General features: G+C 44.0%; 1 protein-coding gene across 6 annotated transcripts; it reads left to right on the top strand.

Annotated features, from left to right (window-relative positions):
• The first annotated feature begins 5,355 nt into the window (after positions 1 to 5,355).
• Positions 5,356 to 15,665, top strand: LOC101115073 (HLA class II histocompatibility antigen, DQ beta 1 chain). 6 transcript variants are annotated; one of them, XM_042236879.2, is made up of 7 exons: positions 5,356 to 7,714; positions 7,838 to 7,950; positions 11,285 to 11,554; positions 13,497 to 13,778; positions 14,333 to 14,443; positions 14,695 to 14,722; positions 15,379 to 15,665. In XM_042236879.2, the coding sequence occupies exons 1-6, from the start codon at positions 7,674 to 7,676 to the stop codon at positions 14,706 to 14,708; spliced, it is 831 nt and encodes a 276-aa protein (XP_042092813.1). In that variant the 5' UTR covers positions 5,356 to 7,673; the 3' UTR covers positions 14,709 to 14,722; positions 15,379 to 15,665. The 6 variants fall into 6 exon arrangements, with proteins under 6 accessions (XP_042092813.1, XP_042092812.1, XP_042092811.1 ...); XM_042236878.2 differs by having other exon boundaries at positions 15,322 to 15,665; XM_042236877.2 differs by having other exon boundaries at positions 15,277 to 15,665.
• The last annotated feature ends 996 nt before the right edge of the window (positions 15,666 to 16,661 follow it).

Here is a 16,661-nt window from a genome sequence, read left to right as displayed (position 1 = left end):
CTGCGATGAACATTGGTGAACACGTCTCTTTCAATTCTGGTTTCCTTGGTGTGTATGCCCAGAAGTGGGATTGCTGGGTCATATGGAAGTTCTATCTCCAGTTTTATAAGGCATCTCCACACTGTTCTCCATAATGGCTGTACGAGTTTGCATTCCCACCAACAGTGTAGGAGGGTTCCCTTTTCTCCACACCCTCTCCAGCATTTATTGCTTGTAGACTTTTGGATCGCAGCCATTCTGCCTGGCGTGAAATGGAACCTCATTGTGGTTTTGATTTGCATTTCTCTGATAATGAGTGATGTTGAGCATCTTTTCATGTGTTTGTTAGCCATCTGTGCGTCTTCTTTGGAAAAATGTCTGTTTAGTTCTTTGGCCCACTTTTTGATTGGGTCATTTATTTTTCTGGAATTGAGCTGCAGGAGTTGCTTGTATATTTTTGAGATTAGTTCTTTGTCAGTTGCTTCATTTGCTATTATTTTCTCCCATTCTGAAGGCTGTCTTTTCACCTTGCTTATAGTTTCCTTAGTTGTGCAGAAGCTTTTAATTTTAATTAGGTCCCATTTGTTTATTTTTGCTTTTATTTCCAATGTAATCATCTTAAACCCAAGTCGCCTTTGCTTAGGCAACAATGGGCCGCTGCTCTGAAAATGTGATGCGGTACTACTACAGCCAGATGGTGATCATGGTGGAATTTAAGTTGGTTTTCTTCAAGTTCAAGAAATGCAACAAGGCAAATGGTTGTCTGAGGTTGCCGGGGTCCAGCCCCGGTGGATCCAGGGTAATTCGAAGGGGAGACGGAATCAGTGTCTTAGAAAAGAATTATTTAATCAGAAATATAAGATTAGGAAAAATAGCATAGTAGGAAAATTTAGTGGAGAAAAGAGGCTGAATAACTTGGTTTATGTGGAGAGCTAATAAAACCTCAGGACAAGAGGTTTGCACCATCTACGTTAGGCCATCGGCGGCCTGCTTGAATAAAGGAGGGTGCCCTGCCTTGGGCTCCCTCTCATGTAGGTCTTAGAAGCCAGGGCAAGTAAGTAGATGTGGTGAGCCTCTGCTCTCCAGATGGGAATTCAGCCTGAAAAGGAAAGGGAGGGAGAGGGAGAAAGAGAGAGAGAGTCGACATGGGAGGAGCCAGATTTCCAAGAAACCAGTTTGAGAAGTTGGTCTGAGAAACTGGTCCATCCTTTATTGTCTGGAAAGGCTTTTTATACTTTTAGTTGTACATAGAGATCAAGGGATAATACAAAATTATGCAGCATCAGCAGCCCTGACTCTTATCGAGACCAGGCTTTTACTCAGCATACCTAGCTGTATACACAAGTCTTAGGTGATTTACATCATCTTCTGGCCAGAAGGCCAATTAACATTTTACGGCCCTTTTCTGATAAGGGTCTGTCAACCAGAAAACTTATTTGTCTTAATAGTGTGTTCTTCCCAAAGTCTGGTGCCACTCTCAGAAAGCACTAAATAAAGTTACATTCTTACATAGCAAGGACACAACAATTTATAACAAAGAAAGAGGAGTACAGTGATTTATAACAAAGAGAAAATTAATTAACTCAAAAGTCTAGTGTTGCTAACATCAAAACTACTATATTCCTTTTTCTATATCCCAATTACATTGATTAATATCCTTCAGGTGCCTAAAAGATAAAGAATATGGAGGCCTGGCAACAGTCATTGACTCAACAATGAAACCAGTCACCAATATAATTTTTAGCTTTTAGAAAAGTCTCTATATCTTTAAGATGCTTTAATCTTCGTGGTAGGGGGCCATAAACAATTCACAAGTATAGTTAAACCTGTCAGGCAAGTTAGAGAACCATCGGAGGGATTTGAGCTGAAACATTCTTTTCATATGCAGGAGACTAATTGGAGCTCTAAGTTAACTTTTTCCAGAGAAAGGTGATGGGGGACAGCCCCTGTTAATGTCAAAAGAGTGGAAAGCACAGTAAAATAAGGCAGGCAAACTCTAGTTTTGGGGGTAGATGCTCAGGAAAATCCAGGGGGAACCCCTGAAGCCAGATCACGCCTTTGCGTATGTCAGGCTTCCTTCCTCATGATCTTTGTCACAGGCAGGATTCCTCACGCTGGCTCCCAGCATGAGGAGGCCTAACAAATAGCTGTGAATAGAAGAGAAGTGAAAGGCAAAGGAGAAAAGGAAAGATATAAGCATCTGAGTGCAGAGTTCCAAAAAATAGCAAGGAGAGATAAGAAAGCCTGCCTCAGTGATCAGTGCAAAAAAATAGAGGAAAACGATAGAATGGGAAAGACTAGAGATCTCTTCAAGAAAATTAGAGATACCAAGGGAACATTTCATGCAAAGATGGGCAATAAAGGACAGAAATGGTATGGACCTAACAGAAGTAGAAGATATTCAGAAGAGGTGGCAAGAATACACAGAAGAACTGTACAAAAAAGATTTTCATGACCCAGATAATCATGATGGTGTGATCACTCACCTGGAGCCAGACATCCTGGAATGAGAAGTCAAGTGGGCCTTAGGAAGCATCACTATGAACAAAGCTAGTGGAGGTGATGGAATTCCAGTTGAACTATTTCAAATCCTAAAAGATAATGCTATGAAAGTGCTGCACTCAATATGCCAGCAAATTTGGAAAACTCAGCAGTGGCCACAGGACTGGAAAAGGTCAGTTTTCATTCCAATCCCAAAGAAAGACAATGCCAAAGAATGCTCAAACTACCGCACAATTGCACTCATCTCACATGCTAGTAAAGTAATGCTCAAAATTCTTCAAGCCAGGCTTCAACAGTACGTGAACTGTGAACTTCCAGATGTTCAAGCTGGATTTAGAAAAGGCAGAGGAACCAGAGATCAAATTTCCATCATCCGCTGGATCATCAAAAAAGAAAAAGAGTTCCAGAAAAACATCTATTCCTGCTTTATTGACTATGCCAAAGCCTTTGACTGTGTGGACCACAACAAACTCTGGAAAATTCTTAAAGAGATGGGAATACAGACCACCTGACCTACCTCTTAAAAAATCTGTATGCAGGTCAGGAAACAACAGTTAGAACTGGACATGGAACAACAGACTGGTTCCAAATAGGAAAAGGAGTACGTCAAGGCTGTATATTGTCACCCTGCTTATTTAACTTATATGCAGAGTACATCATGAGAATCACTTGGCTGGAATAAGCACAAGCTGGACTCAAGATTGCTGGGAGAAATATCAATAACCTCAGATATGCAGATGGCAGACAGTGAAGAACTAAAGAGCCTCTTGATGAAAGTGAAAGAGGAGAGTGAAAAAGTTGGCTTAAAACTCAATATTCAGAAAACGAAGATCATGGCATCTGGTCCCATCACTTCATGGCAGATAGATGGGGAAACAGTGGAAACAGTGACAGACTTTATTTTCCTGGTCTCCAAAATCACTGCAGATGGTGATTGCAGCCATGAAATTAAAACACACTTGCTCCTTGGAAGAAGAGCTATAACCAACCTAGACAGTATATTAAAAAGCAGAGACATCACTTTGTCAACAAAGGTCCATCTAGTCAAGGCTATGTTTTCTCCAGTAGTCATGTATGGATGTGAGAGTTGGACTATAAAGAAAGCTCAGCACGGAAGAATTGATGCTTTTGAACTGTGATGTTGGAGAAGACTCTTGAGAGTCCCTTGGACTGCAAGGAGATCCAACTAGTCCTCCTAAAGGAGATCAGTCCTGGGTGTTCATTGGAAGGACTGATGCTGAAGCTGAAACTCCAATACTTTGGCCACCTGATACGAAGAACTGACTCACTGGAAAAGACCCTGATGCTGGGAAAGATGAAGGCAGGAAGAGAAGGGGACAACAGAGGATGAGATGGTTAGATGGCATCACTGACTTAATGGACATGAGTTTGAATGAACTCCAGGAGTTGGTGATGGACAGGGAGGCCTGGCGTGCTGCAGTCCATGGGGTCACAAAGAGTCAGATACGACTGAGTGACTGAACTGAACTGAACTCTCCAATTTCATGGGGGGAGTCCTGGTGGAAATCTGACATTTTCTAAGGGGATTTCTGCACTAGCCTCCGCATCTCCTTTTTCTCATATTACCTCAGTCTGCAAGGCACTGAATGGAGCAATGGACAACATGGAAATTCAGGGAAGGGAGAAGAGGTGATGAGGCGCTTTCCAGTCCAGCCAGAGAAGCCCTGTGTTTCTGTCCCCTCACGGCCTGTATCCATCCCTCCCTCCTTAGGCCACTGTTCTTAATTATTACTGTCACCGACCTTACAGAGGAAGTCTGCCACTGTATCGATACCGATCTGGGTGAAGGACACATTGAATTTAATATTCTATAAGAGGATCAGTTCAGTTCAGTTCAGTCGCTCAGTCATGTCCGACTCTGTACGACCCCATGAATTGCAGCACGCCAGGCCTCCCTGTCCATCACCAACTCCAGGAGTTCACTCAGACTCACGTCCATCAAGTCCGTGATGCCATCCAGCCATCTCATCCTCTGTCGTCCCCTTCTCCTCCTGCCCCCAGTCCCTCCCAGCATCAGGGTCTTTTCCAATGAGTCAACTCTTCTCATGAGGTGACCAAAGTACTGGAGTTTCAGCTTCAGCATCATTCCTTCCAAAGAAATCCTAGGGCTGATCTCCTTCAGAATGGACTGGTTGGATCTCCTTGCAGTCCAAGGGACTCTCAAGAGTCCTCTCCAACACCACAGTTCAAAAGCATCAATTCTTCCGTGCTCAGCTTTCTTCAGAGTCCAACTCTCACATCCATACATGACCCCTGGAAAAAACATAGCCTTGACTAGATGGACCTTTGTTGGCAAAGTAATGTCTCTGCTTTTCAAAATGCTATCCAGGTTGGTCATAACTTTCCTTCCAAGGAGTAAGCGTCTTTTAATTTCATGGCTGCAGTCACCATCTACAGTGATTTTGGAGCCCCCCAAAATAAAGTCTGACACTGTTTCCACTGTTTTCCCACCTATTTCCCATGAAGTGATCATGTAGATACAAACCCAAATCTGGTTTATTTTAACTCGAGTCAATAAGAAGCAAGTCCATTGGGCAAACTGACTATTCTTTGACCTCAGGGCACTGACCAGCTCCCCAGTCACCATGAAATGTCACCTCATCACAGGCTCTAAGGCCTAGAAGGGACAGTAGAGATGACCTAGTTCAATCCACGAATTTTTCAGAGTATAATGCAGGCAGTCCTGCTAGAACTGAGCTTCAGGAGACAAGGAATTCTTTCTTCTTCCCCACCACTGATGGATTCCTGGTGCCTAGAACAGAACTCCTCAATAAATGTTGATTCACTGAGAGTAGGAAGTCAAAAAATTCAGGCATACAGCTGAGATTAGAAAAAGAAACACATTTCTCTTTTTGATAGCCATATAAACAATGGAAGCCATATCTATTCTAACAAAAGTACCGCATGCAGTTCTCTGGTACACAGCCTGCCCATTGCTGTTCGTAACAACTGACCTCTAGGGTATATATCAAGTTCTACAAATCTGGAAACATCTACTAATTCAGTTTCTTCATTAGTTTCTGCAAAGTGAAAAAGAGAATACCCCCTTTTACTTTCACTCTGTAATTTGAAAGAGGAAATGTATGACAGAAGAGTTCTTTAGATGTCATTGGCAAAATTAATGCAACTGGTTGCCCAAAGATGGTATGGGTGAAAAATGTGCCAACTTCAAAAATATTGCAAAGAAACTGATTAATTAGTAGATGCTAATGAAGACTGTCACGACTTAATGACTAAACCACCAGTAAAGGAGAGAGTGCATTGGAGAATACCTAAGATTGCTGAGGTTGGCATAAATAAAATCACAGAAAAATTTGGTCATAATTCTTGGTTTCCAGATTAGATACAAAATAAGACATTGGGTTCTCTGATAGAAGATTCTGATGTTGACACTGAAGTCTATCCATAGAGCAAAGATTCTGAGATGCTGGCTAAAGAAGTTAGTGCTTGTCCTCAACAAACTTCTGAAACCGAGAGAACTGGCTTTTCACAGATGTGCTCACCAGAGAAGTCTCTCTCGACTGTTGTCCACTCCTCCAGTTCATATCCACGGCTTTGCCTTCTCAGTCTTTATTTCCAGGTCCACATCCGTCTGTGAACATGTAAGTGTTAGTCGCTCAGTCGTGTCCTACTCTTTGCAGCCCCATGGACTGTAGCCTTCCAGGCTCCTCTGTCCATGGAACTCTCCAGACAAGAGCACTGGAGTGGATAGCCAATCCCTTCTCCAGGGGATCTTCCCAACCTGGGTCTCCTGCATTGTAGGCAGATTCTTTATCATCTGAATCATCAGGAAAGCCCCTCTGTCTATGCTCGTTGCCAAACAGGATCATTACAAGGACTTTACCCTTGTAAATCAAAAATCAAAATATTTTCTTGCTCCAAAGAAGACATACGGATGGCCAAAAAGCACATGAAAAGATGCTCAGCATCATTAATCATCAGAGAACTGCAAATCAAAACTACAGTGAAGTTATCACCTCACACTGATCAGTGTGGCCATCATGAAAAAGTGTATGAAAGAAGGCTGGGGACTTACCTGGTGGTGCAGTAAACGAGTATCTGCCTGCAGTGTAGAGGGGCACGTGTGTGGCCCCCAAGGACAGACAGTGTACGGATCTCTGCTTCCTCAGTGGGCTGTGGGGTGAGTGGTAGTGGGTCTCTGGATGGGGTTTAGGCGAGAACTTACATAATGCTATCAACAAATACTACTTCAAAAAAAAATCTCTACTAGAGATTATATAATGTGTTGAAGGTCACAGAGTCTATTTTTTGTAAAATGATTTCTTTCACTCTACAGCATGTCAAATAACTCTACATTATAATTTTCAGTGGTAGCATAATACTTCTTGTATGAAATTATGTTATAATTTACTTGCAAGTCCTTATTAGATAGTTTGTTTCCTTTTTAATTTTAAATAATTTAAAATCTTTTTTCTATGCTTTATTTCACTACTTTAAAAATTAATTTTTATTGGAGCATGGTTGCTTTACAATGCTGTGTTGGTTTCTAGGACTTCCTTCAGACGGTGGCTGAGACGGTAAAGCGTCTGTCTACAATGCGGGAGACCCAGGTTCGATCTCTGGGTCGGTAAGATCCCCTGGAGAAGGAAATGGCAATCCACTCCAGTACTATTGCCTGGAGAATCCCATGGACAGAGGAGCCTGGTAGGCTACAGTCCATGGGGTCGCAAAGTGAATCAGCCATGATATTCATATATCCCCTCTTTTTTGGGGTCCCATCCCATTTAGATCACCACAGAGCACTGAGTAGAATTTCCCTGCGCTATATGGTTACAGAGTTCAATCTTCTGATACAAGTACATCTTCCTCAAAATCTGTTGTTTTACTTCATATCTCATGGTATCTCATAAGTCAAGGAGGGTAGTGAACAGCTTTTAGACAATCATCTTCTTTCCCAAGGAATATCATTTCATTTCTTTCCACCTCTGTACAGTCAAACCCTGAATATGAGAACCGGAAAAGTTGAAAAAATGTCCCAAGAAGAAATACGCCAATTCACTTTCCTTTTTGGTTCCTGAAATCTCCAAGCACATTTTCAGCGATCCAGTTCAGTGGGTTTTGGTGATGACCTAGTGATGGGTGCCTATCAACGGTCCATGAATACTTTTTGAATGGAGAACTTTCTTTGAAGGTGTTTTACCCAGAGACAAATGAGATCCCAAGTCACCGGATTGATTGGCCTTTCCCCGAGGTACTGTCCAATCCTAAAGTTCACAGGTTTTCTCATTTTCCTGCTCTGCAAAGTGAAGCGTTGGGTCTGTTGGTGGCAGCTGCAGTGACTGCCAGAGCTTCTCGTACACCGTTTCTGTTTCAGGGGTGGAAAGATGAGGGTGACCATCCCCAGGAACCCTGGGACTGTGGCTGGAATGGTGATGGCTGTGTTTCTGGTGCTGAGGATCCCTGAGGCTCACTGCAGAGAGGCTCCGAGTAAGTGCTCAATGGCTGCTTTCCAGAGCTCTCCAGTCTGGGAATTAACCTCTTATGTCTCTTTGGTTTAGGGCTGGATACAGTGCACTCTGGCCAAATCGCAGGGAGAATTTAGAAGAGCTTCTATCAAGGTCCAGAGTTCTCCTCTTCAGAAAAAAGAATGTTGCTAAATTCCTTTTTGCAACCTCTGCATTTAGAGGGAAGGCTAGTGTCTCTCAGGGAAAAGACTTTGGGATCGCAGAGTTCTGGCAGAAAAAGAGAAAGTCCATTTCTATACCAGAGGCCAGGCAAAATGAGAAGCATTAAGACTGCTCAGAGAGTAAGTGGCAAGGATTTACTGTCTTAGGCACTCTTTGGGGTGAGGGGTGTTTATGTCCGCTCGGACTGAAGGTTGGAGAAATTCAAGACAGCTTTACTCTCTGAAGAGGGTGAGCTCCTTGAGTGCGAGCTGCAGGTCCTCAGGCCCTTTGCTGGGTCTGAGAGGAGAAACGGGAAGGGTCCAGGCAACGATTGTCTCTAATTCTGAGTTTATGTACAACCCTGAATTCATATTGCTGAGGAATAGGGCTGTGAGACTAGTGAGAAAAGAAGAGAATTAATATTTACTGTGCATGCACAGATTTCCAAATCCTGTAGTGATACACTATACACAAGCACATGCGCACAGATGACTCTAGGGCAAGTGTTGTTAGCCACTGTTTATGTTTAAACATTGGTTATTTTGGAATACAACATTATTTGTATAACACAGACATTATGCAAAACATATATGAAAAGTTTAATAAAAGTGATACAGAAATATCCAAAAAACCAACAACCGGGTCTGAAATGACTATGCCCAGCACCCCAAAAGACCCCCATGTCCATCTTCCCAATCACACCCACTTCTAATTTCCAGAAGTCAGCTCTATTCTGACTCTTCCAATCTTAATATTACTGCTTTTCTTCACGGTTTGGACATATATGAACATGTCCTTAAACAATATAGCTTAGTTATTTCCCTCTTTACATGTTCTACAAGTTTTTTATTGTTGCCAAACTATTTCTTATTGAAGAATAGTTGGTTGGCAGTGTTGTGCCAATTTCTGCTGTACAGCAAAGTGACTCATTTGCTGTACACAAATGTATCACAGGATGTTGAATGGAGTTCTGTGTGCTGTACAGTAGGACCCTGTTGTTTATTCACCCTGAATGTAGCAATTTCCTCCCCCAAACTCCCAGTCCATTCCTCTCCTTCCCTGCAAGCTGCTAGAAACTACACACCTGTTCTCCACGTGCGTGACTCTGATTCTGTTTTGGAGACAGGTTTGTTTGTATCGTATTTTGGATTCCACATTTAAGTGTTACCATATGATATTTGTCTTTCTCTTTCGGACTCACTTCACTTAGTATGATAAGCTTTGGTTGCATCTGTTCTATGAATGTCTTGTCTCACTTCTGCTCAGAATAATGTTTGAGCTCTGTCATAGATCTTTCATGTAACAATCATCAATCCATTTTCATTGTTGTGTAGGAGATTCCATGTTATGAGTGTGCTACAATGTACTTACCCATCCTTTTTTTTCTTTTATTTGAATTTCAAAGGTAGCACATATTCATTGTAACAATTTCAAACCTTATTAATATAAAGTCAAAAGTAGAAGTAACTTCTTTCCCCTTCGTCTCCCCTTCCCCCACCCCCAATTCCACTTCCTGGAGAGAATCCCTTTATCAGTTAGGTGATAACCATCCAGATTTTTCTCTGTGCAAGTGGCTGGTTGGGATGCAGGGCTGAACTAAATCTCACTCCACGGGCTCTCCTGTAGAAAATTTCGTGTACTAGTTTATATATGGCAAATATATATGTTAATTGCCAAGTTTATCTCTGCTTGCTGTCTCATAGGACACACAGGCTTAACAAGGACAAATGGACTGTGGACTTTCTCCACTAAACTTCTTTCTCCCCCAGGTTTTCTCCTCTTTGTAAATACCACCACCATCCCACCCAGACGTTCAGGCCCTGAGGCTGGGGGACGTTCTTGAGTCCTTCTGCACTGTAGGACCCCAAGTCGAATCTGCTGGTTCTGTCTCCAAAATGCGCCCCTGCCCAGACACTCGTCACACCCTCCACTGCCAACCACCTGGCCTAAGCCCTCCTGTGCTTACCAATTTCGATGTACGCTTTTGGATTGCTTCTACTTTTCCCCCTATGTATCCTGAAGCATATGAGCCTGCTTTTTCTTCGGCTGTATATTTAGAATGGAATTGGAGGTTCAAAATGGAATATGTATCTTTAAAACAGAATATGAAAAAAAAACAAACAAACAAAAAAAAAAACCAGAATATGCAAAAGTTATTCAAATTGATTGCTTCTGATAAAAAGAACCCAGTTCTTGGCATTTTTGGTTTTTTAGATGTTATGCTTTCTTATCTGGTAGATATAGAGTTTTGTATTTCACTGTATTTTTCTTTTGAAGTGTAGTTGATTTACAATGTGTTAATTTCTGCTGTACAGCAAAATGATTTAGTTATATATATATATATATACATTCTTTTAAAAAATTATTCTGTTCCACTATGGTTTATCACAGGGTATTGAATACAGTTTCCGTGTGCTGTAATGTAGGAACTTATTGTCTGTCCATTCTTAAATAACAGTTTGCATCTGCTCATCCCAAACTCCCACTCCATTCCTCCCCTCCCAAAGGCAGTGTCTGTATTTCACTGTATCTTTAACTTGAATTTCTTTGATTTTAATGAGGATGGGCAACTCTGCCTATGTTTATTGTCTACTTGTGTTTAGTCTTTATTGTAGTACCTATGTTGACATTTCTCCTTTTTTTTTCTATTATAGTATCTGTTATTTGTTTTTAAGAAATAAAAAGAATACTATACTCCAAACCAAGCATGTGGTCACCCCATGCTTTACCAGTATTTGTTGGCACTTCCTGGCTTGTCTTTTCATTCCCTTAAGATATCTTTTGATGAGCACAAGCTGTTATTCTAATGAAGTTGATCATTCATTTCTCCTTTATGACTTGTCATTTTCATGATTTGCTGAAGAAATACTTTATACTTCCAGAGTCATGAAGATGGTCTCAGATTTCATCGCTAATGTATTGGCAGGATTGCATTTCATACTCAGAGCTTTAATTCATCCAGGTTTAGTTTGTCCAGGGTGTGAAGAATGGTCTAGCTTCATCTAAATTTTTCCTGGGGATACCATTCTAAGGGTTGAGAGCAGATTTTATTTAATCCTTTGGTACTTTCCTTCTGTCGTCCATGCCTCCCTAAGACAAGTGGCTGGTTGGGATGCAAGGCTGAACTAAATCTCACTCCACGGGCTGTCCCGCAGAGAATTTCGTGTACCAGTTTAAAGGCATGTGCTACTTCACCAATGGGACGGAACACGTGAGGCTTGTGGCCAGACAGATCTACAACAAGGAAGAGATCCTGCACTTTGACAGCGACCTGGGCGAGTTTGTGGCTGTTACAGAGCTGGGCCGGGTGTGCGCTGAGATCTGGAACACCCAGAAGGACCTCCTGGCGGAGTTTCGGGCCTATGTGGAGACGCTGTGTAGACACAACTACAAGGAGACGGTCGGCTTCACTGTCCAGAGGAGAGGTGGGTTTAGGACGGGCCGAGATGCCTTCACACAGAGCCTCGTGGGGAAGGACGCAGGAAAGCGATCTTTTGTGGTTTCCCAGCATCTTGGGGGGACCAGGAGGGGTGTCAGTCTCTAAGGGGGAAAAATGTTGGAAGGTCTGGCAGGGTAGAGTTGGGAGGGTGTGAAAATCACTGGGGGCTTCCCAGGTGGCGCTAGTGGTGAAGAACCCACCTGCGAATGCAGGGGACCTGAGAGGCGTTGGGAACAGTGTCTGGCAGCTTCAGTCCTTCGAATGTCCCAAGCCCTGGCTGTATCTGGTGGGGCTTCTGAGTCCCTGTCACCTCCTAGGCTCCACACCTTCCTAGAGCATCTGACTCTTATGCACTTCCTTCATCCTTACCCTCGCAGAAGTAATCCTTCGTCCTTGAAATGCTCTCCTTTTCTCCACCTTCCCTTTTTTTCTCTATTGAAATCTCTCATCCTTTTAGTCCCAACCTCAAGAGCAGTGCTTCTGTCCGCTTTGCTGGGGCAGCTAGGTGGAGCTGGCCTTGGTCCTCCAGCTGTGAGCACAGCACACTTGGCATATATGGACCCGTGCACATGGATGGTATGTATATACAGTTTAAACATTATCCTGTCTGTTAGCAGACGCAAGCTATCATATATCGGATGGATAAACAACAAAGTCCTGCTGTAGAACACAGGGAATGATGTTCAATATCCTGTGATAAACCACAATGGAAAAGAATATGAAAAAGAGTATATATGTGTACACATATATAATTGAGCCACGTAGCTGCATAGCAGAAATAAACACATTGTATATCAACTATGTGGTGGTTTAGTTGCTAAATTGTGTCTGACTCTTATGACCCCCTGGACTATAGCCCGCCAGGCTCCTCTGTCCATGGAAATCTCCAGGCAAAAATACTGGCGTGGGTTGCCATTTCCTTCTCCAAAAAATCAACGATACCTCAATAAAAATCAACTGTACTTCAGTAAAATAACCTACTTCAGCAAAAAATTATCCAGTCTGTGTTACAAAGAGCTTTCACATAAATGATCTTGTTCAAGAAACCAGTGATTGCTAAACAAAGGTATTCTTCTCTTACAAATTAGGCTAGCATATAAGCTAAATAAACCCAGAGCTGGAATTCTAATAGGTGACAAATATTTGTTATTTTTGTGGATGTGCATGCAAGCAGGTTAAAAGAGCATTATTTATAACAAAGCCTGAAAACAACCCAACTTTTCGTCAAGAAACAAATTGAGGCATAATTATATAATAGACTACTACTCAGCAATTAAAAGGAACAAACAGGGATTTCCCTGGTGGTCCAGTGCAGGGGTAGTGGGGTTCTTGGCCAGAGAACTAAGATTCCACATGCCGTGTAGCAACTAAGCCCATGTGCCAAACAAAATATCCATGCTGTAATGAAGGCTCCCCTGCCACAGCTAAGACTGGATGCAGCCAAATATATAAATAAAATGTTAAAAAGAGAAACAAGCGAATGGACAAATGAATTGAGTTATACCCATAGAATAGAATAGCATGCAGCAATGGAAGGGACAGGAACCCATTAGGTGGGCGGGTCTCATAGAAACTGTGTTGAGATGCAGAAGCGAGAAGCAAGGTGGCACAGAGGGCAACGTGCCATCCACACGAAAATCACAAACAGGTGAGATTAGTCTACGGTGTCGGAAATTAGAATAGTAATTGCCTCTGGCCACTCCAGTGTTCTTGCCTGGAGGATCCCAGGGACGGGCGAGGCTGGTGGGCTGCTGTCTATGGGGCCGCACAGAGTCGGACACGAGTGAAGCGACTTAGCAGCAGCAGCAGCAGCAGAGGCGGTGGTAATACCTGCTATCTGGTCTACTGTAGTTTCTAAGGACAGACTGCAGCCCCTGGTAAGAATTCTTTGTTGCCTCATTCTCTAGTTTTGTCTCTTTTCCTCCTAGTGGAGCCTACAGTGACGGTCTCTCCAGCCAGTACAGAGGCCCCGAACCTCCATAATCTGCTGGTCTGTTCAGTGACAAATTTCTATCCTCGCCAAGTTAAAATCAAATGGTTCCGGAATCAACAGGAGCAGACAGCTGGAGTTGGGTTCACACCTCTTACTCAGAATGGGGACTGGACCTACCAGATTCACGTGATGCTAGAGACAATACCACAGCTTGGAGACGTCTATGTTTGCCACGTGGACCACCCCAGCCTCCAGAGCCCCATCACAGTAGAATGGCGTAAGGGCCGCTTCATTGACCCTACGGACTCGACAGAAAAGAAAAAATTCAGGGAGAGTGCTGGGTCTGGTGGGGGTGGAGTCCGTCTTCATCCCTCATGTCCTGTGTAACCCCCTGATACAATTTCTGGGCTGGAAGTGACCGAGGACTAGATCCCAGTATCTCAAGTTGAAAGGCATCTGCTGAGTCCTTATCTCATTTTCCCCCCAAGATGGGATGGTGGTCCCTTCACATGATCGGACCCCTCTCCCCTCTCCTCCAGGCTGCAGTTCAGCCTGAGTAATGCACCTTCTGAAGTGTTCAAGCTCTGGGCTTTGACATAGAGGCTGGTATCTGAAGGTGACCCGTGGAGGACAGACAAATGGACATGCCTCCTTGGGGCTGCCATCCTCCCCCCGTCATCCATCAGAGCCCCTCGGGATCTTTGCCCGCCTTCCCCTCTTCTGTCTGGTTTCTGAGCCCCTCTGTCTCTTATACACATGACCAGACTCCAGGCTTCCAGACAAGGATGCTGTGGGCCGTGGGGACACTGACGTGGGGGCTTTTACTTCCAGGGGCACAGTCTGAATCTGTCCAGAGCAAGATGTGGAGCGGAATTGGAGGTTTTGTGCTGGGGCTGATCTTCCTTGGTGTGGGCCTTTTTGTCCACTTTCAGGATAAGAGAGGTAGGGCACCTTGGGAGAAAAAGGGGAAGACAGGCGCTAGGCTGAAAAGCCTCTGTTGATCCTTCTCTAGTGACTGTCTCAGTGACATTGGGGTGGTCTTCTTTTGTGGTAGTTGAATCCTTATTGTATGTGGGTGGGAGCAAAGAACGTTCTGGAACTGCCCCCCTCATTTCCTTTTGGAGGCTGAGATGAACAGAGATGTTATTTTCTCACCAGCCGGGTAAATGAGTTTTTATTTCCCTTCCTTCCAGCTAGCCAATCCTGAGGCCTCATCCACAGGTAAGACCCCTCCCCTTCTGGTCCGGAACAATGGCACACACAAGATAGATGAAGCTGTGGAGTGGGTTGGTCTGGACTCTCTCACCGGCCTCTGTTATTCCATTCTTGGTTCACACCACATTCACTCATATGAGTTGAGGTCAGGGAAAAGTCTGGAACCTTCTGTGCAGTCTCTGCAGGAAACCTCAGAGGTGGTTTCTCCAGAAGAGGACCCAGCCTTTGCTATCAGCCATTCAGAAGTGTCTGAATGATGCCCTAGACTCCACCATGACAGGAAGTACTCCTGAACTTGCCGGTAGGAGAAAGGGCAGGACCCACAGTTCTCACCAATCTGATTGGTCCATGACCTGTGCTCAGAACCTGGCCACGTGGCCCTTCAGCTGAAGATGTGTGTTCACTTTGGTAGAGTATGGTCCTTCCCTAGTGCCAGGAGACATAGTGAAGAGCAGGTGTTAGACGAGATTAATCTCAGTGTCCCCAAGGGACCCAGAGGGGCTAGGGCTGAGTCTGCCTCAGGGTGGGTGTGACTTGTGAGTCCCGCGTCTCTCCTCCAGGGTTCCGGCACTGACCCCAGTGTTCTTCTTCCTGGGGTCTGTCAGGACTCTTTCCCGATCTTGTCCTGCTAGTCTCTGTGGTTCCTGCCTCCCTTCTCTCAGGACCTGTGAACAAGCCAGCTCCGCCCGCATCATCCGTCAGGACCTGACTCCCGGTGACTGAGAAGCAGCTGTCACATGCTCTTTTTGTTTTGATTTTTCCTGAATTTCTGCCCATGACTCAACTTTCCTCTTCGGCTCTCTGAGCTGCCTGCTGAGTCTGTTTGAACCATAAATGGCCTCAACAGGCATTTCTGATCTCGTTCTCTTCTGAAGACTGCCTGTGAATTCAGTGTCAGACTCTTTTATCTTTCCATCAAATAGTTTTCAAAATTAAATAGAATCGTGAATCCCTTGTGTTCCCAATTCTTATGGAGTGTGATGGTGGTGGTCCTGGGGAAACACCGACAAAGAAAAGGTCAGATTCTCAAGTGCAGTTATGTCCCCAAGAAGGTCAGATCCAGGCAAGGAGACTGGAAAGTCATGGGTCCCCATCCTTGGTCTAATTCAGGTATCAGGTAACAACATGAAGTGAGGTGTGAAGTAAATTCAATTTTCCACTGTCTGTGGGTCCTGGAAGCTGGGATTGTGTGCAGCAGATTTTCCTGACTTCCACTACAGTCTACAGTCTGACGGGTTTTTATGTATTTGTGCAAGTGAAACGGTTTGGTCCCTTCATGGACCCAATGCCTAATGTGATGAATCAAACTGAGAGCACAGATATCTTCTGTCAAGTGCCCTGTCTCCTTGGGGCAAAAGATCAATAAAATTATTGCTCATTGAATCCAAACAGCTGGAATGTATAATTAACAGTGGAAGGTTTTATTAGCAAGTATTTTTTCCCAGTGCATATGATGAAAACTCTCCTAAAATCAGCCTAAAGGGAAACATTCATTTGGGGGTCTCATGTAATTGGAAAGTTTGTGCTCGGATTTGACTTCAGAAAAATGCCTAGATCCCAGGATGTCAGTGAGACCCTCCCCCCTCTCTCTTAGCCCGTCTCTGGGCCCTCTCCCCACCTTCTGCCTCAGTCTCTCCTCTCAGCGTACCTCTCTGTATCTCTCTCCATCTGTATCTCTGTTTTCCTCTTTTTGTCTTTCCATTTCTCTTTTGCCGTCTGTCTGAAGGACCCTTTCTCTCCCTGTTAATCTGTTCGTCGGTTTTCCTGTCTTTCTGTCTCTGTGAGTGCTTTTCTTCTTATATCCGTGTTTCAGCTTCTGAGTGTCTCTCTTTCTCTGTATTTTGCTGCCTCTTCTCTCTCTGTGCCTCGCATGTGCATTTCCGCCTCTCAGAATGCCTCCTGCCCACCTCTCCACGCCTCACTCTGCTGGCTCACGTGCCTGACT

Source organism: Ovis aries, chromosome 20 (assembly GCF_016772045.2).
Source record: "Ovis aries strain OAR_USU_Benz2616 breed Rambouillet chromosome 20, ARS-UI_Ramb_v3.0, whole genome shotgun sequence".
Classification (NCBI taxonomy): Eukaryota; Metazoa; Chordata; class Mammalia; order Artiodactyla; family Bovidae; genus Ovis; species Ovis aries.
Note: the sequence above shows the minus strand (reverse complement) of the source record. Positions and strands in the feature narration are given on the sequence as shown.

Coding starts and splice junctions, on each gene's coding strand:
- LOC101115073 (XM_042236875.2), top strand. CDS start 7,674: ATGAGATCCCAAGTCACCGGATTGATTGGCCTTTCCCCGAG. Junction 11,555..13,496: donor CTTCACTGTCCAGAGGAGAG/GTGGGTTTAGGA, acceptor TTTTCCTCCTAG/TGGAGCCTACAGTGACGGTC. Junction 13,779..14,332: donor CCCCATCACAGTAGAATGGC/GTAAGGGCCGCT, acceptor TTTTACTTCCAG/GGGCACAGTCTGAATCTGTC.